The sequence below is a fragment of the Panonychus citri genome, unplaced genomic scaffold (genome assembly GCF_014898815.1).
Source record: "Panonychus citri isolate SS breed McGregor unplaced genomic scaffold, ASM1489881v1 Contig00141, whole genome shotgun sequence".
Classification (NCBI taxonomy): domain Eukaryota; kingdom Metazoa; phylum Arthropoda; class Arachnida; order Trombidiformes; family Tetranychidae; genus Panonychus; species Panonychus citri.
Genome location: NW_026515546.1, coordinates 4,526,502 through 4,551,729, shown reverse-complemented (window position 1 = coordinate 4,551,729; position 25,228 = coordinate 4,526,502). Strand labels below are relative to the sequence as shown.

The 25,228-nt window shown below is 31.0% G+C and overlaps 6 protein-coding genes and 1 long non-coding RNA gene across 7 annotated transcripts; 3 read left to right on the top strand and 4 right to left on the bottom strand.

The window, feature by feature from the left end:
- The first annotated feature begins 200 nt into the window (after positions 1 to 200).
- LOC128395621 (chitinase-3-like protein 1) lies at positions 201 to 3,108 on the top strand. Its single transcript, XM_053356083.1, has 5 exons — positions 201 to 632; positions 700 to 1,258; positions 1,333 to 1,456; positions 1,528 to 1,716; positions 2,323 to 3,108. Exons 1-5 carry the CDS (start codon positions 338 to 340, stop codon positions 3,091 to 3,093), a joined length of 1,938 nt encoding a protein of 645 aa, XP_053212058.1. The 5' UTR covers positions 201 to 337; the 3' UTR covers positions 3,094 to 3,108.
- A 66-nt stretch (positions 3,109 to 3,174) lies between these two features.
- On the bottom strand, positions 3,175 to 5,675 carry LOC128395624 (uncharacterized). Its single transcript, XM_053356085.1, has one exon. The coding sequence runs from the start codon at positions 5,089 to 5,091 to the stop codon at positions 3,517 to 3,519; it is 1,575 nt and encodes a 524-aa protein (XP_053212060.1). The 5' UTR covers positions 5,092 to 5,675; the 3' UTR covers positions 3,175 to 3,516.
- Positions 5,676 to 7,008: 1,333 nt separating this feature from the next.
- Positions 7,009 to 11,131, bottom strand: LOC128395630 (MAP kinase-activated protein kinase 2-like). Its single transcript, XM_053356095.1, has 2 exons — positions 10,743 to 11,131; positions 7,009 to 8,416 (listed from the first exon to the last, which is right to left on the bottom strand). Exons 1-2 carry the CDS (start codon positions 10,896 to 10,898, stop codon positions 7,520 to 7,522), a joined length of 1,053 nt encoding a protein of 350 aa, XP_053212070.1. The 5' UTR covers positions 10,899 to 11,131; the 3' UTR covers positions 7,009 to 7,519.
- Positions 11,132 to 12,686: 1,555 nt separating this feature from the next.
- On the top strand, positions 12,687 to 14,532 carry LOC128395626 (G protein-activated inward rectifier potassium channel 3-like). Its single transcript, XM_053356089.1, has one exon. It carries the CDS (start codon positions 12,911 to 12,913, stop codon positions 14,378 to 14,380), a length of 1,470 nt encoding a protein of 489 aa, XP_053212064.1. The 5' UTR covers positions 12,687 to 12,910; the 3' UTR covers positions 14,381 to 14,532.
- LOC128395634 (putative uncharacterized protein DDB_G0286901) lies at positions 14,523 to 15,710 on the bottom strand. Its single transcript, XM_053356098.1, has 2 exons — positions 15,549 to 15,710; positions 14,523 to 15,451 (listed from the first exon to the last, which is right to left on the bottom strand). Exons 1-2 carry the CDS (start codon positions 15,598 to 15,600, stop codon positions 14,523 to 14,525), a joined length of 981 nt encoding a protein of 326 aa, XP_053212073.1. The 5' UTR covers positions 15,601 to 15,710.
- A 416-nt stretch (positions 15,711 to 16,126) lies between these two features.
- Positions 16,127 to 20,143, top strand: LOC128395644 (uncharacterized). Its single transcript, XR_008326691.1, has 2 exons — positions 16,127 to 17,119; positions 18,689 to 20,143. It is a non-coding gene; the product is annotated as an uncharacterized LOC128395644 (long non-coding RNA).
- A 1,427-nt stretch (positions 20,144 to 21,570) lies between these two features.
- On the bottom strand, positions 21,571 to 25,163 carry LOC128395139 (uncharacterized transporter slc-17.2-like). The gene is given in 6 exon segments (XM_053355540.1): positions 21,571 to 22,454; positions 22,697 to 22,938; positions 23,029 to 23,178; positions 23,181 to 23,307; positions 24,119 to 24,715; positions 24,827 to 25,163. Coding segments are annotated over 6 exon segments (1,599 nt in total). The 5' UTR covers positions 25,019 to 25,163; the 3' UTR covers positions 21,571 to 22,163.
- Between the last annotated feature and the right edge of the window lie 65 nt (positions 25,164 to 25,228).

The following is a 25,228-nucleotide window of genomic DNA, read 5'->3' as shown; positions in this document are numbered from 1 at the left end:
AACATGTTAATCTAATTTGATTACTTGCAATTTAAATTGATAATCAATGGAAGATGATTTCTTCCTCCTTCCATGAAGATAAACTTTAAAGTTCATCGGCTCAATCATCATCTTCATCTTCATCTTCATCATTTTCTTCATCCATTCATTCATATGAATCCCTCTCATTGATGGTCAAGAAAGTTTTAAATTAAATTAAATTGTAATACAAATCAACCAATGGATCCATTTGAAATTAAAATTCACCTTTAAATTAAACATCTTTTAAATTTAATCTTCCGTTATAATTAAAGTTAATCTAATTACATGGTAATTGTATCTAACAATCAATAAAATTATGTTCCTAATTAAATTCATCTCCATCTTAATCTTATCCGGATTAAGTTCAGTCGATTTGTGTAATGTTGAAATTAGTTTACCTCGACTGCCCACTCATGAACGCGAAGGTGCCCCGAGGGTCGTTTCGGTGGGTAAATTAATACCAAAGTTGATCCCGTCCTCGTCCTCGTCCTCGTCGCCCTCACCCTCACCCTCACCCTCATCTCCATCCTCATCATCATCAACCACATCAACCACAACAACAACAACAACTTCAACCTCCAAACCAATATTATCATCGGTTAAATCACCAAGTAAGTAAATTGTCTCATCATATTGTTTGTGTTGATTAAAATGTTAATCTTTCCATTAATTGTCAAGGTAAATCGGATACAGTTGTTTGCTATTACGGTTCATGGAGTGGCTTCCGGTCATCCGTTTCCTCTGGTCAATTACAGATTGAAAATATCGACCCAACTTTATGTACTCATTTGGTTTATACCTTTGCCGGTCTTGACAGTGATTCTAAAATTAAATCAATTGATCCAACAATTGACCTCGACCAGCCCACAGGTAAATCGGGTTATCGTCGTTTCAATCAACTGAAAAAGATCAACACTAATCTAAAAACACTCATCGGTGTTGGGGGTTGGAACGAAGGTTCAATTCGCTACTCATCAATGGCCGCTAATTATTCAGCAAGAAAAATTTTCGCCTCTTCGATTTTAACCTTTTTGGACACTTATGGTTTCGATGGTGTTGACCTTGCATGGGAATTTCCCTCAGCCCGAGGCGGGAACCCACAGGATAAACAATCATACGTGACCTTAATTCGTGATTTGGTCGAAGTGCTTAAACCTAAAAACTATTTAATCACCGCTTCGGTTTCGGCAAACAAATTAACCATCGACAGTGGTTACGATGTCGCTAAATTGTCAGAGTAAGAAAATCTTATAACAAATTAATTCTCAACCTTTTAATTACCGTTAATTTGATGATTTGTTGTTCGTTCAGGTATCTTGATTTAATTAACGTTCTGGCTTTTGATTACCACGGAGGTTGGGAAGGTAAAACTGGTCATCACTCACCTTTGTTTGATAAATCAGCTGATCAAGGGATCGATTCAATTTCCAATGTTGTGAGTTGATTAACTGATTAATCGTAATAATCAAAGTAAATTGTAACTTTCGATCATTTCAATTGTCCCAGAATTACACAATTAACTATTGGATTGAAAGAGGAGCTTCACCAAGTAAATTGGTTCTCGGCTTGGCAACGTTTGGACGGAGCTTTACAATTAAGGAATCGACCGTTGATTGTGCGATTGGTGCTAAAGTAATTAAACCCTCGCAAGATGAAACAATTGTACCAGAATTGGGGTCGTATGGTTTTAATCAGGTAAGTCAATTTAGTTTACAAATGGTTTGGGGTTAATTGTTCATCTTTTTTGTTAATTTGATGATTTGTTTTTGACAATTTATATAAGATGTTAAAAGTTGAATATAAAAAATTTCCTTTTGTTTTTGTTACAATTTGGTGAATCACAATTTAAGAGCTTAATTTTACATAATTAAAAGTGAGCCATTGATTATGATGAACAAGAAATCATCGAGAAAAAAAAAGTTAATTGTGAAAATAAAGTTTTGTACTTTGGGTGCTCATTGGAAGCTCACTTCGAGGTAGAAATATTTGTATTGTGAAAAAAAAGATTAGTTAATTGAGAAAGAGAAAGAAAAAGAAAAAAGTAATTAGAATTAATAAATTTAGATTGATTAGTAAATTTCAATTTGAGCGTTTGATTTAAATCAATTTCTTATTAAGGGGAAATGATTAAATCGATTAATTTGAAATGAAAAAAACCTAAGGTGATGATGATAAGTGAATCAGGTGAAAAAGATGAATTTTGGATTAATTAACGAGAATTAATTCTAATAGGATATGTTAATTGAATGATATGTGTAATGGAAGATGATTGATGATAATTTATCTTCTTTTCATTCATAGATCTGTTCAATGCAAAAGAATGAAAAATGGATAATCCAACGCGATCCTAATCTTCTGGTTCCATTTACTTGTAAAGGTAATCAATTTATTGGTTACGATGATCGTGAAAGTATCGGATTGAAGGCTCGATTTGCTCGAGTCAACGGACTGGCGGGTATAAGTATATCGTCCATTGAGAACGATGATTTTGGCGGTAAATGTTTTGACGGGATTAAATTTCCATTGATAAGAGCTGCAATCAACGAGTTGAAAGGTTCCAATACTTCATTTCCAATAACAGTTACACCGACAGTTCCACATGGTTCTAGTACACATAAACCGGACAATGGTCTTTGGACATCAACGACAACCGATCGACCCTGGTCCTGGACTTATTCAACTGCTCATTCAAGTCCGTCAACGTGGTGGCCACAACCTTCATCAACTTCATCACCGTCAACTTGGTGGCCTCAACCCTCCTCCACATTATCAACCTCGTGGACATCGGCATCTTCATCATCAACCACATGGTCTCCATCATCATCATCATCGTCAACGACAAAACCATCAGTTGGTAATCCAATTGGTGCTGTTTGCAAATATCCTGGTACTTTTATCCATCCAACTGATTGTCGTAAATTTTACCGATGTGTTCGTATCTCAATCGAGGAAAAGTATCAAATGTATGAATACGATTGTCCACCAAACACGCTGTTTGATGTTAATAGTCGAAATTGTCTTTGGGATTATTTGGTTAATGATTGTAGAGAAGGAAATAATAAAAGACAATGAAGAAAAAAGAAAAACAAATTAAAACAAATCACAAGTGATACTCTGTGATTGTTACAGCGAAAGAGATCAAATAAATTACAGTTAACTGAGTAACTAAAAGACCAATTTTGTCAAAATAAATTATTTGGAAACATTTAACGATCAAGATGATCAACTTTGTGTTTCAGTGTAAGGAAAATATATTCATCAGCAAATGTGGTATTGGTGGTGGTAGATTAATTGTGGCGGTGGTAATTGTAGTAGTTGTGGGAGGAAAATTTAACCATCAAGTGGAAAAAAGATTTAGAAAGAGTTTTAGAATGGAAATTATTCCGTGAAAATCCAATTGCTTGGGAATATGGTGATTATGTTTGTGTTTGTTGAGTGCGAAGTGTTTTTAGGAACTTTCAACCTGCTTTTGAGAAAATTAATCTTTTGTTTCTTTCAAATGAATCCTTCCATTTCCATGAGAGACATTTGTGAGCATTCGGTGTGAGCATCATCGTAACAGAAAAAGCATCTTGAACATTCTTGATAACATCTTATTGGAATGGCTCGTCCAGTTTGTTCACCAATTTTAAGTAAACGAGATGAATTTTCAATTGATTGTTGACATTCAGCATTGGCAAGAATCTCAATTGTTGTTAAATTTTCATCAGTTATTGATGGTCGAGAGTAAACATAATATTCACTTATCAATATAGTTACATTAAGATTAACAAACTCTTTGATTGTGGGTGCTAATTGTTTTGGAACATCAAGTGCAAATCGGGAAAATTTGGTTACAACTATTCGAGGCATGATTCGTGTTAGTATTTCAATTTGGCGTTTCAAGAAGTAAATATCCTTTTTACATTTTAATTTAATGAAAACGTGATCGGCACAAATCGGTGATGTATCAATTCTATCTCTATATGGATCTAAAACTTGAATTAATTCATCATAAATCGGCATGGAAACACTTCCTCCAAAGGATACGATTAATCCAAATGTGGGCACGGAAGGTGCAGGTGGAGGTGCGGATGTTGATGTTGAGGATGATGCTAATGCTGAGATAGATGAATGAGTAGACAATGGTGAGAATGATGTTGCAATATGACTTGTGGAGGGTTCAGGATTTACCACCATGGGCTCATGCTTTTGGATAACCGGAAGTCTAATGGGTAAATTTGTTGACGATGATGATGAAGGAGAGGATCTTTGTGAAGTCTCAGGAGGACGGGATTCGGGTGTTGGAGACGGTGCGAGTATTGACAATGGTGATACTGAAGAAGTAGATGAAATTGATGAGGTTCGACCTCTTCGTCCTGTAGTGAGATGATGATAACCAGTTCCCCTAGTTGGGGTAAATAATCCTCTAGCTGATTGTTTACCTGGGGTTGATTCATCACTGGCACCACTTTCTGATCGGTTTGAACTTTGTCTATAAGTTGATTGCTTAGATGTTCCCGGTTTTGGTCCTGTCATTGTTTTCGGTGGTGATTCGGTTGAATTTTTACTTGATCGAGCGGAAGTTGATTGGCGAACAGAACGTCCCGATGTTGGTACAATTGTTGAAGAGGGAGTGGTAAGTTTTATTGGAAGGCTTGAATCATTCGGTCTAATGTGTTCCATTCTATGATTCTCATCTCCTGAAGAAATTTCCATGGCCATTGGTTGATTTAGATTTTCACGATAAGTTGTTCTCCAATTTTCATCAATTGGCTCTTCTTCCCTTCCAATGGCATAAACTATTCCTTTCAATGCAAGCGTTAAAACCGTTTGGTTAATCGGTTCACCATCATGTGATAACAGTGAATCAGAACGTAATTTCAAAATGGTTAAATAAGTTAATATTTTACGTAAAATGGTTAAGGAAATGTTGAGCATGAAAAACTTGCAACCCAAATTAACTGGATTAGTTTCGTTTGCCATTATAACTAGACAAGAGCTTAGCTCTTCATCAAATGACGGTGAGTTTGGGTCACCAGCAAGGTTATTAACTTCCTTTATGAAGGAATCAATTATTGGAAGTAACATTTTCTGGCAATGGCGATGGTGATGGCGGTGGTGGTGGTGGTTATTTGGGGTGTGGAAGACAAAGAAAACACGAAGAGGTAGGGAAAAGAAAAGGCAGAAAATACCACAAGGAAAAAAGGACACAGAGAGGAAGTTGAGGTAATATTAAACAAAAGGAAGTAATCGACAGAAAAATAGGCTTAATGAAGATGATGTAAAGTTGGTTGAATTGTGGGATCGATGTTGATTATCGGAGGATCAGTGGGTTAACCATTAAATTTGGATAATTAATTGTTAATAAATAGGGGGAAATAAAAAGAAGAGAAGAAATGAAAGCGAAACCAAATGAGTAAGAGTGAGTAATGATTGAGTTGATTAGAAAAACCAAAGGATGATAATGATGATGATGATAAGATGAAGATGATGAAAGTGATGAGTGAAAGATTTTGATGACAATTAAGTAAAATCACTGGACATTATGGTGGATTATGGGAATGGATTAAAATGATTATAAAGGTTGAGGAGAATAAATAATTAGAACAATCCATGAAATTGGAAAAAGAGAGAGAGAGAAAGAGAGAGAGAGAGAGAAAAAAACAAGTAATAATTACCAGAAGGAGAAGAACAAGATGAGAAGAGAAGAATAAGAAAGAGAAGTGAAAGAACGAGAAGATTTGAAGAGAGAAAGAGAAGATAAAAGAAATGACAGAGAAGAATAAAAAAAGAAAGAGAAGAGAAGAGAGAGAAAAAAACAAAGTGTAACAAGAAAGAAAGAGAGAAGATGATAAATCTTCAAGTATGGCGGCGGAATATTGTCTATGTTTAGTAAAGAGAATTTTTCTTTTCTCTCTTCTCGTTCTTTTCTTCTCTTTCTTTTCTTCTTTCGATTCTCCTTCTTGTCTCTTTTTCTCTTCTCGTTCTTTGCTCCTCCCAATCGCCAAAATTTTATTCCATTGAAAAGTGAACCGGCAACCGAACATTTTGTCAAGAGAAAAGGTGAATGTTAATCAATTTCTCTTTTTTAATTGTTCACAATTAAAATGGTTAATTCTTTCAAGAGAATTGTTAATCATTTCCAATCAACTGAAGAATTGAAGAAGAGAAATTGAAAAAAATATCAACAATTCTTTTTTCTTCTCTTTGTCTTGTTTCCTTTTTCTCTTTTACCTCTTTTTTATTCTTGTTGTCCTTGTGTCCACCATTTTGTTATCACAATTGATCATTGGAATTAATTTGTTTCTAATTAATTTCAATTCAATTCTTTTTCTCTTTCTTGTGTGTGTTAACAATTTACCCGCCAATTTGCTTTCTGTTTCTGTGTCTTCTCTTATTCTCCCTTTTGGTTTTACTTCAACTGATTAGCTTTTTATTTTGTTCTCTTCTTCTAAGTTATAACATCTCATGGAATCAAGTTGAGAGATTCTGTGATTGTGATTTCCTCTCAACAAATTAGATAATCTTAACTTTTAATTGTTCATGAGTCGCAAGACAATTTGTATGTTGTACTTATTTAGATTAGTTCAAATTGTGAAATGTTACCGAGATGAAATTTAATTACCAACTGATTGTTTCATCTTCTATTTGAAATCTAATCATCAACAACATTTTGTCTACTCTGTGGAGGGTTTTTTTCCTCCTTCAATATCTCGACAATCAATTCTAATTACTTTCTATTGAAGAAATTCAATTTAATTTCATTACTTTTCTATGATCAAAACATGGTGACTTGGCAATTTTACTCTTAATGTGAGACTTTTATCTCTATCTCAATTGTTTTAGTGAAAAAAAGAAAAGTCATCCAAGTTAATTAATCCTCCGTAAGTATCCTAATCATTGTGATTATATTATTGTCTCAATGGATTAATAACAATTTTTTTGGATCAGTTTATACATGGTAACCGCACATGTAAAGATTGTGAAAGAAATTAAAAGTGACAATTGACTGAAATTAAATTAAATTTAGTTGATGATATAATTGAGATGAACATGGAAAAACCTTTTCATCTTATTTTTACAAGGCTTAATTAATGGAACAAGAAAAAAAAAGATCAAAACAAAAAAGAAAGTTAATTGTGATTAACAGAGAGAAAGAGATTAACTGTTTGTGAGAGTAAAATATTTACATTCCATGGTCACTGAAGTGAAATTATCATGAGTTAATTAACAATTATTGTCATCAAATGGATAGGGAAAAGTTGGTTGATTAGATAAATTGTGATTAGATTCCAATGTTGATGGATTAGCAGCTAGATTAATACAATTAGTCAGAATATGTACCATAAATATGACTTAATTATTGGGTCTTCTTCAATTGATTGTATCAACTGGTTTCACCACAATAGATTTTAATTGGTATCAAGAAAATGCACTATCCTTTTTAATTGAATTTGCTGCTCTTGTTGATGATAATATTTCTGGTGATTGATGATTAAAATCATAATAGAAAATTTTAAGTTTTTCTTTTTCGTTTTTCCAATAAACGATTATTAGTTGCATCGAGCTTTTTCAAATGAATAGCAGAATCATAATCGACACGCATTGTGGCCAATGCTTGGGTCATTTCATCTTGAACGTCAACCCATTGGTCAAGATCTTCTTTTAAAACTCGAACTGAACATAATGGTGTCTGGGGAACTTCTAAATATCTGTTAATCCATTTATGTCTCATAACTTCCTCAATGGTTAATCTTTTAGCTGGATCAGTGTTGAGAAGCTTTTTTATTAAATCTTTAGCATCTTTGGTTACATTTCTCCATTCATCTTCAGGGAAATCATATTGTCCTGCACGAATACGTTTCTTCATTCCTGGACTTATTGCTAATCCATGATTTGAATAGAAGGGTGGATATCCACATAGCAGAATGTACATAATAACCCCAAGTGACCACAGGTCACACGATTTGTCATATTTTTCACTGCTTAAAACTTCCGGTGCAGCATAATAGGGTGTATAACAGGGTGTCTGTAAACTTTTCGCATAACTTGTCTCCTTGGCGAAACCAAAATCGGTCAATTTTAATTGACCCTCACTACTTTCCGATGTATATAAAAGGTTTTCCGGTTTCAGGTCTCGATGAGCAATATCCTTGGTGTGAAGATAAAGTATCGCTTCACAAATATCATGAATTATTTTCGCTGCTTCTCTCTCAGTGAATGCATTTTCTGCTCTCTCCTGGATTCGTGTGAACAATTCACCACCTTCCATGCATTCCATTACTATCAGGAGGCACTTATGAGTGCCATAAGGATTCTCGTAAACATCAATTATGTTGACAATATGAGGACATGATGAACCTTTCCAATGAAGTTCAACTTCTCTTCGGGCCTTGGGACTATCGCGAAGAACCTTGATTATTATTGAGAAAATAAAAAATAAAAAACAATTAAAATTGTATAAAAATATTAGATGAAAATTGGTATATGGATTTAAGATTATGATGAGATTCCAATAGTAATTAATTGATGAGGAATTAATGGGAAACGGATACAGCAGTAAATAAATTAAACTACCCAAACATTAATGTGTATCCTGGTTGAAGTGATCAAAAATCAATTAACAATCAATAAAGAGATGGTTAAATATGTTTAGAATTGGGTTTTCGTCTAGCATAAAAGGTAAACACTGATAATAAATTAGCAGGTTTAGGAGGTTCATTGACATATTAAGAAAAATATTCACATCTTAATAGGTATTGATGATTACTCGAGTAGATGGAAAAAGTTTCTCATTTACTTGAAATCTTTTTAATGAGAAACTAATGAATTATATTGACATATAATATATACATTCTGGAGACAAGATTCAATGATAAATATCAATGTGAGGGTTAAAAATAGACCCAACGGAAAGAAAAGTAATAATAAATTAATAGGAAAAAAAAATCTCATCAACGAGAATAGAGTAATGAAATTAAACGAGAGAAAAACAAAAAATATCAACAAGACTTAATGTTATGCTAAAAATAATAAATAGAGAGAGGAAACAACGTTAGAAACTGTTGAACAATTTAAATGTTGTTTTGTCAATCATCTTGTTGGTAAACAAACACGCACTCAGGGTATGGTGGTGATGGTTTGCTGAGTTATGGCTGAAATCCAAGTAAATCTAACACATGATATTATTACAACAATTAAGAAGGTAAAGACTTGATTGTTTACTTATTGATGAGAATCAAATTGTCGTTTGAAGATTGTGAGGCTTAAATAGTTTGTAATGTTCAGGGACAAGAGATGATTTTTACTAATCTATTAGTTGTTAGTGTGTAATATGATTAAGATGATTAGGCTCATCATGTTAATCTATGTAATCATTTGGTGTTATTTATCTCATGCAATTTTATTCATCATTTTTTTCAGCTTATATGACGTTTGTCTGATTTTAGGTTGATTAGTAAATCTAAAAATATTAAATACTAGTGAACCATAATGATTACAACAGTAGAGTGATAAATCATTTATTAATCATTGGATTGCATCATTTTGATTTGAAAAAATCAACACACAATTAACTTGGAAATCTCTTAAATAAATTCAATATATCTGAGGGTCAAATTGATACTTAAATGAATTATATGTTTTGTTTAAATGATTATTTTCAATATATTGCTCACTTACATTGTAAGTATACAATTAACTATCAAAATTATGATTATGATTGTTGTTAACAGCCTTTGATTTTGGTTGATTGGAACTTGTTTCATTGATTTGAGGTTCAATTTGAAATTTAATTCTCGGTAAATTATTACTAACAATCAATAAACACCAACGTAATAATGAGTAACATAATCAACAGAAATTGAGAATTTTCATTTAATTGCTTTTATACTTATTTCTAATTAGATTGATTAATGTAAGAAACTCTCTCTCTCTCTCTCTCTCTCTCTCTCTCTCTCTCTCTCTCTCTCTCTCTCTCTCTCTCTCGTTAAATTAAGCTTAAAATTAAATTGAGAGAAAGAAACGATTAAATTATAATCAACGTAATTAACTTTTACTACAGCGATTGATTGCTAACGATTAACATATTCTATCCTTTTTTTCAGGGTAACAATAGAGTTAGAAATATTTTCTGATGAGTAATTAATTGTAAGGTAAAATTAATTGAAAAATTTTCAATTAATTAGAATGGGAAAAAAGTATTGAGATTATTACATGTTAATCACTTTTAGCAAGATAAACATCTAAACATGAGTTTTGACGATAGAAAAATTCTGATAATTGATTATCTTTGCATCTCCATGCAATGTTATTCTTTTAATTAACTCTCATTTTCTGACGTTGGCTAATATATTTCATTAACTATCGAAAGAAAAATAAGGCAAACGTAAAATTAAAAGAAAAGCTGATGATTTGTATTGATGTGAGAAGAATACATAAGAAAATTACATATGAGAAAATATAGCCTTGCATTGGAAAAAAGAATTTTTTCTCACAATTTGAGTATTAATCAATCTAAAAAACATTGGCTTCTTTCAGCTAAATCTCAAGGTTGATCGGATGACTCAATTAGCTATTAATTGATGATCAGTATTGGATCAACCCATGTTTGGAAAATTAGCTTTCAAAAAAGAAACAAAAGGTCATTGGAATCTTTGGTAAAGCGAAGAAAAAAATCAAAATGGAGAATAGAATAGAATAAAATGAAATAGAATAGAATAGAAAAAGATTCTCTTTACCTTAAGAGCGTATTTGATTCCATTCTTTTTTTGTACACATTCAACAACCTTTCCATTGATTCCAAGACCGAGAACTTTATCACTAATTAAATAATCATCGTTAATTGGAGTGATTTTCGTCTCAAGTGTTCCTTTGGTTAAATTAAATTTGGTCATAATTGTGATTAAGATGATTAATAAAAACTGAATTAATTGATGGGCAAAGTAACTCAACAATGAGAGTATCGTCGTTAAAATGAATGTGATTAACAATTTAACTAAATAAATAGACAATTTGATATTGAAACACAATCAAAGAGAACGTTCAAGTAATAACAATCTAATTAATTTTAATTAAAGACAAACAAAAACTCTAACAATTGTCTGATTAAAATCAAACAATCAAATGAAAAGAGTGAAAAAAAAAATCAAAAGAACTGAATCGCGGTAACGGTTATTAGTCCGGATTTTTTTTCTATCCGGTTAATCAAAAATTCTTTTTACTTGCACCGCCATCTAGCGTATTAATTAATGACTAAAATCCACGAGAGGGAGAATCTGTAGGAAAGATTAACTTTCTTCGCTCCTGATAAATTTTAATTTGATTAACTTTACCTGTGAATTTTAAATTAAAGTTTGTGTTATTATTGTTCATCTTACCACACGGACCAAGTTGATACCAAAAGTATGATAGTTCAACAGTTTTTTTAGTTGTTTTTTTTTGTTACTCTCAAAACTGAGATATTATTGCGTCGTAATAACCTCAACCATTTTGTTTTCTTGGTAAGTTTATTTGTGAATTGATACAACTTTCTTTTCTCTATCTCAGACTATTTCTTTGAAATTCTAATTTTATTTTATTTTCTCCTTTTCATGAAAAATCTAATGAGTTAAACTATCTTTGGACCTGATTTTCACCTTTCTTACAAACAATTGGTACCAATTTCAACTTTAATCAAACACTATACACTAAAATACTATAAATTTAAATACTATACAAGACTATTTATTATACAAAAAAAACAAAACTAGATCGCTAATTATTTTCTTCCAGGTAATCAAAGGAATTCTTAAATTGTTAACTAAAAAATAAATGTATTATTATATTAAATATATTATATTTTTTGTAAACTGAGCGTTTAGCTCGGTAGTACCGCCTAAAGGTGGGAAAATGTTTAAATCATTGATCCTCAGGGGAGGGTTTGCAATAAACGAGAATTAACAATTAATCAAGTTTGGAATTAAATTTTCCATTGGAACATGAATTTAACCAAAACAATCAAATTTCCTATGTAGGAATATGGAATTGTGATTTTTATGATAATTAGAAACAGTAACAATTAAATGGAAAGGGTTTAATCCAGAGATTTAATCTTATAACAATTAACTAATTGAAAATGTGAAATGGTTAAAGATTAATTGTTACAATAATGATAATCTCCAGGTATCATTAAGAGAAATGATTAAATCTAATTACTATTGAGAAATGTTTCTCGATGATTTAGTTTTCAACAACGGGAAGTTAATTGTTACAAACTTGATGATGAGATTAATTGTTTTCACTTTTGTTGATTTGGTGGTGTTAATCAGTTAATTGTCCTTGACTATTGAGATGATAATTTGATCAAATAATATCGTAACTGTCAAACCGTTAATTGAAAATGATTGAAATGATCACCAATCAGATTAAATTTGATTTGATTTTTAGTCCCTTGGACAAAATTGCCCTTGAATCAATCAATCAGCAAACAATTAATCAATTTAATTATTAGTTAAGTTCAAATAAATTTTCATATAAATAAATCACTTAATCAAAGGTTTCCCATTTAATTACAGGTAAACGACATAAACAATTAGACATTGAAACCAAATTAATCAGGACAATATCTTGACAAGGAGGTTGGTTGATGATGTTAATCAACAAATTACTTTATGATGGTTAATTTAATTGCGATTAACATCAACATCTTTTTTAGTTGATCAAGAAGCACTTAGGTTAACTTAATTGTAATTAACTCGCAATTTTATGTTCATCATTCAGAGTAAATTACAAGTAAACAATCAAAGGCAACAATTAACTTTCCTCCCATTTAATTACAAGTAAATTTTGTTTTCTTTTTCTTAATTTCAACTCAATTAGTTGATTGTTGTAAATTCATTTTATTTAATCAAGTGATATTCAAATAATAATGAGTACCAATGATGATCTGGTCACTCAACGACTTGTTAATCCTCCAAGTGAATCAGTTAATTGTGAAGGAAAACTTTCTCGCCCCCTAATCACAATCAGAGAGGTTTCTTCTTGCTCAAATGATTTAAATAATAGTAAAATTAATCAACATCGCAATTTAAATGATCAACAATCAGTTAATGGTAATAAGAATAATAAAAATGCTCCAACAAACAATTATCTTTACCGATCAACTTTACCAATCTTACCGATTGAATCTCCATGTTATCGGGGGTCAACTTCATCTTCAACCGTCATTGGACCTAATTATCAACCTAATGGTCATCTATCAACTGGATCAACTAAATATGAACGATTTTCACCCGTTGGTCCAGTTAGAGTTTACCCTGAGCGGATACGTAAACGTATTGTCCTTAAAAGTGGTGCCATCAATTTGTCCCAAGAAAAAGTGACCTCACGTAATAAGCGTTACCTTCAAGATACACTGACCACAATGGTTGACCTCCGATGGAGATACAATTTACTTGTTTTCGTGGGTGGTTACATGTTCAACTGGTTTACCTTTGCTCTTTGCTGGTATGGATTGGCCTTTATCCACGGGGATATTGACCGTCCCTCCGGTGATGACCAGTGTATCGTTGGTATATCAACTTTCCTTTCAGCATTTTATTTCTCATTTGAAAGTCAGGCCACTTTGGGTTTCGGTAATCGTTATCCAAGAGATGATTGTCTAGACGGTGTTTTATTATTACTTGTCCAGGCCATGATCGGGGCGATGATTCAGTGTTTCGTGGTGGGTTTTGTTTTCGCTAAACTATCAAGACCTAATAAACGATCATCTACCCTAATGTTCAGTCGAGATGCGGTCATTTCCCGAAGAGATGGTAAACTTTGCCTATTCTTTCGGGTCGGTGATATCAGAAATCGTTCTTATATCATCGATGCTTCCGTTTCGGCCATTTATATATCTAAAAAGATCACCAAAGAGGGTGAAATTCTGCCCTATTATCATGAATCGTTAAAGGTACGATTCGAAAGTTGTGGAGCTAAAATATTTCTCATGTGGCCTGCGACCATAATTCACGATATCGATGCAACAAGTCCGTTCTATTGGATGACTCCAGACCAATTGTCCAAGGCTAAATTTGAAATCGTCCTCATGTTGACCGGTGTCATTGAATCAACTGGACAAACCATTGAGACTCGAACCTCCTACTTACCAAGTGAAATTTTCTGGGGACGAAGATTTTGTCAAGTTATTGATTATCGGATGGACAGTGGTCAGTATCGAGTTGATTACAGTAAATTTGATAGTACCTATGAGGTTAATACTCCTAATTATTCAGCTTTACAATTAAGCCGATTACGAAGCTCATTAAGCAGCTTCAGCGGTGGTCAGTTGGCTAATGATGACCGTCCAAGAAAAAGCAACAACGACGACGATGATGATGATCAAGTTTTCTTATAGATTGTTAATCCAACAATTAAATATGAAGGATAAGAAAAATTCATCAACAATTAACCGAAAGTAATAACAAACATACTAAATGGTTTTACTTTTCATTTGATTAACATTTAATTATCAATTTAAATTGTAACAATAAAAGTTTTCACTTTGTACAAATAGTTTTCATCTCAATTGCTAAATTGTTAGTATCTTTTTCAATTGAATTAGTTAAATCGTTTATTGATTGTTTTAATTGTGTTGAGAAAAAATTTAAATCTTCCAATTGAAATAGAGACCAAATTTTTGTCCGATTATCATCATTAGTTAATTGTTTCAACCAAAATGAATTAATTTCAGTTAATTGAGTTTCAATTTGATTTTCATTTGTTTCTAGTGTTGAACTTTTCCAATCAATTAAATCAGTTAATGATTTAATTACTTGATCAATTGATAATTGACTCCACAATTGGTTCCGTAAATGGTTTGCTTTATCATTTAATTTTTCAATTAGTTGATTAGTTTTAATTAAATCATCAGATCTCCAATTGTTCAATGTTTCAATCAACTGATCAGAATGTGAGTTAATTATCTTGTTTATTTCATCTAAATTGTGATTTAAATTGTCTCTTATTGTGTTAATTGTTGTCAACCATTGATTTTGTTTATCATCAATCCGTTGGTTAATTTGGTTAATCATTGAATCAATTTTACCATTTAACAAATCACGATCAAGATTTAGTTGATTATGATCAACCTGATTATTGTTTTTACAGTAATTAACTTGCTCATTTAGATTGGACTTTAAATTGTTGACAATTAGGTTCAATTTTTGTCTCAAATTGTTCAAATCTTGATGACCAGAATTCTGAATCATTGTGATATTATTGTTCATTTGATTAACTTGTAAGTTAATTTGATGTCTAATTAAATTCACTGAAGACACTAAATTGTTCAATGAATTTGAGTAACGTTGATTGAGGTCAACAATTTGCGAGTTAATTGTTACATGATAATTGTTTACAATTGATTCAATTTGAAGTGATAGTTCATTCTTGTTAATTGTATTTGAATTAATTGGAGATCCATATGAACCTGATCAAAACAAAATATAAATTTTACAACAATCAAACAGTTAATTGTGATTCACAATTAAAAATTAAAAGTAAAATCAATTGAAATTTTTACTCACCCAAAATTAAATCAATATAAATAATAGCCAAAAATCCGATTTGTTTGTTCATGTTAATGGTCACAATTAACTAATCATTGGGAAAATGAACAAAAATCAACTGAATTAAACACAAATACAAAATCAAAATGCTTGTAATTAATTTGATTGTAACTCAATCAACAATTTGCTATTTATTTGATTGCGCTGATTGGTAAATTTATGATTATATTGATTATACTGATTTATATAAATAAATCAGCAGTTTACTGATTAACAATTATCTAATTGAATTAACCAGATCATTGGTGTTGATTTGATAAAATATTTTCATTTTAATCAAATCAAGTCAATCAAAACAATCATCATGATTATTGGAAAATATTCTTCTTACAATTGAAATACTAAATTGATTCTCAAATAACTAATTATTTCCATAATTCTGTTAACTAATTCGGAACGATTTGAATTAATTCAACTAATTGTTGATTCGATTTGATTTCGAAGGTTGTTTGAAGTTCGCGCGAAAATTTGACAGTTTCATCGACCGTCGTTAGATGGAGTTAGTGTCTTTTCTCAAGTTCAATGTGAAGATTTGATTGATTAAGTTAATTGTTTACAATTAGTTTTCTCTCCAGATTTTTATTCACTGATTTAGTCGATAAATAATTTCTTTGTTAATTAGCTAATTAAGAACTGAGACAATGTGATTACCTGTTAATCCTTTTTTCTTTTGTCTCTTTACTTTGTGATTATCTTTTCTCTTTGTTTCTGTTTATTTGTTGTTAACTTGGACACAAATCTAATCCTTAGTTAAAGTTAATTACAATTGGATTTTTAATCTGATTGTTTCTAATGTTTTCTTCCCCTTCAACTGTGTTTCATCCTTATATTCTGTATTGTGTCAACATCCATTGGGTTTCCATAGTAAATGTCTGGTTAATCCTTCCTGGTGATGAAACAATTAATCACTTCACAGAGATTGTTACAATAACAAATGTTTATCTCTCTTCAAAGATAATCAATCCTTGTTGTTAAAGTTAATTGTTAGATTTTTGTGTTAATTAATCGGCTAACAAGCTAATTGAAATGTTAATCTTTCTCCTTTTTTAATTCAGCAAAACAAAAAATGATTAACTCAAATGTGAATCTGATATGTCAAGTGGACCGAAATTCAATCATCAAACTGAATTAAAGCTAATCAGTTTTCCAATCAATATTGCAATTGAGAAATTTTTTATTCTCACTTGGAAAAGATTTAAACCAGAAATTAGATCAATAGCAAATTGAATTAATTCCAATCATATTTGTATTAACATTCTAATATGAGATCAATTCAGTAATTTGATTAGATCATTTCTCTTGTTATTAATTAACACAATGTAACTGTCACCTAATCATTGACGTGTTGAAGGTTAATTGTCACAATCTGTTGACAAATTAATGATCACTAAATTTGTTCCGTATCACAGATTCATGGTTGACAATTTAAAACGATCCATCAAGTGAAAAAGTAACAATTTAAATTTTGTGGTCACTTATCAACAACAACAATCAAAGGGAAAAGTGTTAACATCAACCAACTAATTAAGGTAAGTTTATCTTAATCATCTAAATAACCTTGATAGACCTTAATATTCAATCAGTTAATCACAATTAAAATTTTCATATTACCTTTTCCCCTAATTTTTTTTTTAATGTAAACAATTAGCCGGTCAACAAAATGAAAAAGTTAAGTGTCAATGATTAACAATCAGATTAGTGTTAAGTTGAGTTAACAATTTATTCAAGTAGCCATTTGTTAATCTCATTAAAACATAACCACCATTAACAATTAACGCTCTGCTTAATTTTAAACTCAAAATTAATGATAAACAATACGATGATAACACTTAGTAAAAATCGTTAAGGGTCAAGTTAATCAAATTATCGTTGAAATTATTAATTACTAATCAGTTAAATTAATACAGTAAAGAAAAACTCTCTTCATAATTAACTTTTCCCCTCTTCCCTGTATTAGAACTCAATTGAATCTAATGATAATAAATCAAATTGACAATTAATAACAATTGAGATAAATGTTAATTTCTCTTTAATAATAGTTGATGAATAGGTTAATCAATTCGTTAATCAAAATATGGAAATGATGATTTACCATTGATTCTGTTAGTAAAATAGAAACTCATTCATTGGATGAACTTGATTATCGATCCACCCTGACTATTGGAGCGGAATAATTTAGATCACCTTTTTCAATGGTGAATATATAAAAGTTCATTGAAAGGTAGATAATTTTCCCTCCATGTTCACCATGGATTCTGATTAACTCAGAGTTATCTCATTCCCTCTCTCTCTCTCTCTCTCTCTCTCATCATGGATCAGTTATCTCTCAATATGAATATTTGAATATCATCACCATGTACTTTGAATCTCCATTGATTAGTTAATCAATCTGAACATATATCTAAATATCTTGCTACGAGCAACTTTACCTTTGGATTATATTGATAAGTAACAATTTAATTACAACAATATAATTCCAACAATTTAAGTAACCAAAAAATTATCGATTACATTTCCAATTCTGAGTTGATGTTGTATTACAAAGAGAATAAAGAAAATTGTTAAAAGAGAAAACTTTTTTCTTCTCTTTTTCCAATGTAAATTTTGATCACGAACATTTCAAATGATGAGAATCATGATGAAGAAAAAAGTAAACTCAGAATTCATATTAACACCATGATGATTGTGTTAATGGATGAAGGTGATACCCTGAATATCAGAAATGAATCACAATTGAAGCTTAAAGCAATTGATGAAAAAATCTATGAGAAAAATTTAAATTTAAATTGTAATAAATCAACTGTTAAATATTATTATTCAAATGATCATGAAACTGAATTGAGAGAATTGAACCTTGAGATATAATCATAATAATGTTTAATATTTTATTGATTTATGATCAATGATTAAGATTAAATGAGAAACAACTAACTTACAATTAGAATAAAATTTACCTTGATTAACTAATTAATCATTTTCTCCAAATCTTACTAACCTTAACTTTCAAATGTGATCAATTGGTTATCAGAAAGAAAACCGATCATATTAATTGTTATTTAACTGTTATTGATTAATTTTCATTTTCTTTTTATATTTAGATTTGAGGTACAATAATATTATCCAATTGTGAATCGTATCAACGATAAGATATGAGGTTGAATGATAATTAACACCAAACATGAAGGCGATAATCGTGGTCACCGAAGTCCAGTAAAGTTCAAATGATGGGTTGGGTGTTAATTGATATTTTCTCATAAAGAACCGGTGGACTGTAATGGATGGTCACATATTTGCCGTTCGAGGCGATTGGTCGAGATGGACTATAAATCGTTATAACGGGAAACTTTTTCTCGAGACAATCCGTTCGTCCGCACTTTTCAACGCACTCTTTTTGCAATCTCTTGATCAGCTTGATGAAAGCTTCTTGTTTATGATAAGAGTCAAGTATTTTCTTGCTTCCGTTTCCTGTGGTTATCGCATATCGAGGATAGAAATCAGTTAATTGTGAGAATTGAATAGCTGAACAATTATGCCAACAAGATCGATCTGATGAAGTGACTAAATTTTTAGTATCATGATTGGTACATTCAGTTTGAAAAGGTTTGGGTAGATTAATTTTGGTCAATTCTCGATATGTTAATCCAAAAGTGATTGACATTCCCTGAGGGCAGATTAACTTATGAAGCTCAGATTCATCTTTCCAAGGAACTCGTCCAGGAGGATGAGCCATGGTAATTATCTCATTGATACCTGGTAAAACGGTTAAATTCAGGTGAAGGTCAAGTAAACGAAGTACCGAAAATCCTGGAGTTAAAAGCCCTCGAGAGTCAAAGATAGGCTCAGTCATGTCCATTCTACCTTCTGGAAACCAAGTAAACTCATAACAATTAAGACAATTAAAGATGTAATTGTGAAAATGTGACTGATTACAAGGAGCCATGGTCAAGCTCGGTGTCAGGTAAGCACATTTATCCATGATCAGGGAAAGAGGAACCAAATGAGATGACAATTGACCCACCGTTAACATTGAGAAGCAAAATTTTTCACCCAATTCATGTTCCTTAATTATCCGATCCAATGTCCAGTTTCTCAGGTAAGGTATTGACCGTTGTTCATTGATGGTACGTTTTAATACCTCAGGAAAAGATTTGAACAACTTGGTTGTATTCACCCAACGCATGATATCAAAACAGAACGATAAATTGGGTGGAACCATTGATTTGCGATAAATCATCTTCTGAATCAACATGGTATCATGTCGTTCAATGGTCTCCGTTAATATCGCAATCTGAATGTAACAAAATAACGTCCCAACGATAATGAAGAAAACGATGAATGACCAACGTTTCTTGTTACTTTTCGTCTCTAACGATGAGCGAACTGTTAATAAACTTAACGAACTTGATTGTTGTAAATTATTGAGCAATTTACCTGATGATTTACTATTTAATTGTCGGCTAACGTTGTAAATTGCTGGTGATGTTAATCGCTGATTATTTTGTGTTTTTTTCATTTTCAAACTGAATTCAATATGAACAAATTGAGTTAACAGACTTGATTGTTGTGTCCAATTTTTTATTTTCAATGTTCAATTACTTAATCAAAATTTTCATCAATTATCATCATTATTGATTATCAGGATAATTTAATTTATCACAATCGGACATTTCCATTTGATTTATGATTCAATATATTCATTGGTTATTAATATAATCTTATTATAACTTGATTAATGATTTATTGGTGACAATTTAGATAATTATGATTATTGTTACACTTTAATTGTATTCCAATTGCTAATTAACTCTTGAATATTCAAATTAATCATCATTTCTACTTGTAACAATTAAAACCAGTTGAATGATTTAAGATGAAGATTTTTAATCATCAACAGAAATTGATCCAATTTAATCAACTATGTTTTTAGATTTATTTCTGGTGTTTGATTATATTAATTGTTACGATTACAAACAATCAGTGAGAATGAACGAAAAACAAATTACTGATCCTTAATCATGATCAATAATAAGTTTAATAGTGATTAAAATTATGAGATTGATTGTTAATCATTTGATTTAGTAAATGATAATCATTGAGAAATGTTTAAACTTTTTTTTTGTGCTCTTGCAAACAATTAACTTAATCATCATCTTCCTTTAACTGTACAATGATAATAATAGGTAGCAACAGGTTGTATTATAATTTATTAATAGTCAGTTAATTAACAAATCAGAATAAGAGAAACCTGATAATTAACATGATAAATCATGATTATGAACAAATTGATTATCAATCTTTTCATTAAATAATAAGAAATTGATGTTTTCCTGTTCAACCAACAATTAACTTTAATTTAACTGAAATGAATTGAAAAAATTTTCAGCTCTAAATTCAAATGATTAAGTTAATAAATCGTTAATTGTGACAGCGATTCTATAGAAAAAAGTTAATCAAATCAGTTGATACGAAAATAGAAAATCAATGATTAAGATTGAGAACTAATTTTAATTGAATTCGTATTAAAATCGATATGAACTTTTAGATTTCGCTGATTTGTTCAATAAGAATCGTGGAGAATTTGAATATTGGTGACATTCGACTTTTGTTCTGATCGTCGGTTCGATTTTTTTTGAACTTATCCTAGAATTAGAACTATTAATAAGCTTCGAATCGACTAACGATCAGCTGATATGACGAAAATTGTCCTTGGAACAATCTGATTGATTAGTACCTTCGTTTTCCCTGCAAGGAATTGATCATTTTGATTCGATGAGAATCGAGGATAATATTAGAATTAATTATCTCACCTTTAGGCTAATTAACTTTCGATAAGTTATCACCAGTTTTAATTACTTTCGAAAACAGTAATTGTGAAGATTAAATTTATCGAAATTTTTTTAGCTCCAATTAGAATCAGTTGAGTTGAAAAAAGAACAGTTTTTGATTATTAACAATTAGTTGATTAGTTAAGAGACATTGATTGAGTTATGAATCTTTAATTGTGATGGTGAGTGGATGAAATATTGTACAATTAAGTTAATTGTTTTACAAATCATATCGAGTTTGAGATCATTTGAATTGTCGTTGTTGTTGATTTTTGTCAATGAGATGAACAATTAACTGAAAAAAATTTAAATACTTTCCTCGAATGTTGTAACAATTAACTTTACAATTATGATAATTAATCAAATTATACAAATGAAGAAAGATAAATTTTCACAATCTAATTAATTGTCGTTTACAACATTATGATTATGAAACAAACTTGGTAAAAGTTTCCCTGGTTGATTGTCACTGATTAATTGAGTAATTAAAGGTAATTTTCAGGTTTTCCAATAATGTATACATTTGTCATTATGATTAAATTAATTGTTTGATCAATGAAACAATCAAAATTGATTTTCTCTTTCAATACCAAACTCAATCAATTGTTGTCATTGAACTGAGAGATAATGATAATTAACTTGTAAATGATGATGAGAATTGATTGTTGATTGATTAATTGATTATATGCACAATTTAAATCACTGATTTTTGCTGTTGATTAACAACAATTAAATTGTGGATAATTTTTCAAGAAATATTTTCATTGGTTTCATTCAATGTAACCTTTTTATCAGTCATTTCAACAGATTCTGGTGGATTGTTGTTGATTGTTGTTACTGTTGAATTTGAATCAACAATTGCAATTGAATTTAAATTGTTACCATTATTAAATTTAGATTTAAATGATTTAGTTGTATTCTCAACAAGTGCCCATGATTGAGGTTTCGAGGTTGCAAACAGGGTGAACAAAATGGCGCCCAGAACTTGAAGACTTCCAAAGAAATAAAATGCTACGTTCCACTTTGATTCGGAGAAAACCTGATTAACAATTAAAGAGAAAAACAAAATTACAATTAATGTAATTTAAATTGTTTTACATTTTGAATAATCAATAACCGTAATTGTAATTTACAATTAGCTCACGGAAATCTATGAAATCACATAATAGAAACAAAGTAAAAACATTGATCGCTTTTGCTTTTGCATTATTATCATGTTATGATTATTATGGTGATCACAATTAACTGTAATTCAATTTGGTGATTCAATCAACTATTTACCTGGTCACCAAGTATTGCACCGATTGCCATGGGAGCCAAGAATCCAGAAGCACATGAGAAAGTGTTTGCAAAACCAAAAACAGTACCAACAAGCCCTGGGGCCATTTCAGGGACAATTGGGATATCCCCTCCAGATGAAGCTCCCATGGTAAACATGGTCAATATCAGACCAATAACAATAACCTCAGCTCTACCCGATAACAAGGGAATAGCCAATAAAAACAGAGCTGGTCCAATAAGGGCTAAGGTAAAGGTCAACATCAATAAAATGAAAAGGTCAATAAACAAACATTGAAAAACAAAAAATCTCAATCAAAATAAGATAAACTTACCAATGGATTCAAAAAGTTTCCTGGTCACCGTTAACTTAAGGTAACCTTTAGTTGCGATATATTTTGACAAAGGTCCACTGATAAACTGACCTGCAGCCTCAGCGAGGTAAAAGGTTGAATTAATTAAACCATTTCCCTGGAGTTGATAACTAAAATTGTCTCAAGGTAAAGAGGAATCTTTGAATTAACTGTATGATAACCAAGGGAACAAATTCCTCGGCCAATGGTCACTGACCAAAGAGGAAGTGATGTAAACATTGATTTCCAAGGTACCTTGACCTATTTAATTATAAAGAAGAGAATGAAAAAAAGTTACATAATTAATTATAATCTAATCCAGTTAATCTTTGACATGTTTATCAATAGCAATTTAACTCTGTCAAGAAGATTAGATTTACAATATTGAATAGGATTAATTGAATAGCAAATATATTCCTGAGACAATGTTACTCATAATACAATCAATTGATTGTTGTCTTTAAACTTTTGCCGAGGACTGTAAACTTATAATCTAATCTATGAACTTTTCCTTGAACATTTTGTTTATCCTAATTGTTAGAATTGATTAGGAACAGTTATCTCATTGTAACAATTTAATCTCCTAACTCATGATGACGATAACGATAATGATAATGATGAAAACACAACATGAGACTTGATGATCATTTTTTTTTGTTTGTGTCACTTTGTTATCCTAAATTGTGATTCAATTAAATGTTATTAGTTAATTAACTTTGACTGGTAAATGGAAGAGGAAAAAAAGTTTACAACAATCTAAACCAGGGAATCAAATGTTACCTTTTTCATGATAAACTGATTTCAATTTTGATTCTGATTCTGATTCTCATAGTAACTCAACTGATGATATTAATTGATGATGAAATTATTATAATTCATATGACTCAAATCAATCTAACTAATTGTTCAAGATAAATTGTATCCTGGTGATGTGGTTATTGTTACAAGGGAGAGATTTAAACATTAACAAGGATTATAATTGACTAGTAATTAGAAAGATTTGATTTAATCAAGAGCTGAAGGTGAGATATTATCATTAGGGTGGATATTGAATTGTCTGAATGAACTTTTACCTTTCTTTTGGTATTTGAACTACATGGGCAGAGATGAACTTTTTTTCCTCATCACTAGTTAATGAACTTTCATTTGGATCAGCGGTAACTGTTGTATACCAAATGATTAGGAAGATGATATTAGCCGTGGCCATTGAGTAAAAAGCTGAAGGCCAACCACCAGCGAAACCATTGTCACACAACCAAGCGGTAATTGGCATTACAAAGGCTACACCGACATTGGTACCAACGGTCATTATGGCCTGAGCAAATGCTTTCTCTTGAGGGGTGAACCATTTCTCAAAGATAATATATAAACAGGGGAAAGTTGGAGCATGAACAAAACCAAGTACAACTCGAGTGAAAACTAGAAGGTAATAATTTGTTGAAGCGGCTAATGGGATCGCTAAAGTGGCCAGTGCAGCTAAAAGGTGAGAAAGTCCACTTAGCTTGACCACATTAAACTTATCAGCAAGAAAACCAGTGCTAATCTGAAGGGCAGTGTATGAATAATAATAGGAACCAATGATGACCCCTTGTTGAGCCTGATTCCAATCAAAAGTTGGTGCTGAATTCAGCTTGACCAATGAGATTGACTGAGTTTCATTGATCGATTCCTGGACAGATAAAAATAAAACAACAACAACAAATTATCACCAAACAATCAACACAATTAATTTCAACAACAATTTGAATAACATTATTTTCGTTTGACTCAAGAGACTTACCAATGTTTGGTCAGTTAGATTATTAGTTCCTGGTGAAACTTGAGTAGTGACCATTGCAAGTATGGCCACATTGATGACACACCTTGAGGCAAACATAAATGCCCCACTGATGGAGGATAAAAACATGACATAGTAACGGAAAGGGAAACGCAAAAATTGAGGCCAAAGTTTATCCAAAAGTTGAATGGTCATTTTAACGATGATGGTCAACTAATTGTAACGTTTGTTTAATCAAATATTACTAGAAAAACTGTCAACTTGAAACAAATCAAAAAGTTTCACAAACAATTAAATTGTTTCCCTACGTTTAATTGTTCAATTATAAATGATATCAAATCCATTATGCTTTCAGACATTTATATTGATGATTTCAATTTAATGATAATCATCTGATTGTTTGAT

Coding starts and splice junctions, on each gene's coding strand:
- LOC128395621 (XM_053356083.1), top strand. CDS start 338: ATGTTCCTAATTAAATTCATCTCCATCTTAATCTTATCCGGATTAAGT. Junction 633..699: donor ATCATCGGTTAAATCACCAA/GTAAGTAAATTG, acceptor TTAATTGTCAAG/GTAAATCGGATACAGTTGTT. Junction 1,259..1,332: donor GATGTCGCTAAATTGTCAGA/GTAAGAAAATCT, acceptor TTGTTCGTTCAG/GTATCTTGATTTAATTAACG.
- LOC128395624 (XM_053356085.1), bottom strand. CDS start 5,091: ATGTTACTTCCAATAATTGATTCCTTCATAAAGGAAGTTAATAACCTT.
- LOC128395630 (XM_053356095.1), bottom strand. CDS start 10,898: ATGACCAAATTTAATTTAACCAAAGGAACACTTGAGACGAAAATCACT. Junction 8,417..10,742: donor GAATCAAATACGCTCTTAAG/GTAAAGAGAATC, acceptor ATAATAATCAAG/GTTCTTCGCGATAGTCCCAA.
- LOC128395626 (XM_053356089.1), top strand. CDS start 12,911: ATGAGTACCAATGATGATCTGGTCACTCAACGACTTGTTAATCCTCCA.
- LOC128395634 (XM_053356098.1), bottom strand. CDS start 15,600: ATGAACAAACAAATCGGATTTTTGGCTATTATTTATATTGATTTAATT. Junction 15,452..15,548: donor TTATATTGATTTAATTTTGG/GTGAGTAAAAAT, acceptor TGTTTTGATCAG/GTTCATATGGATCTCCAATT.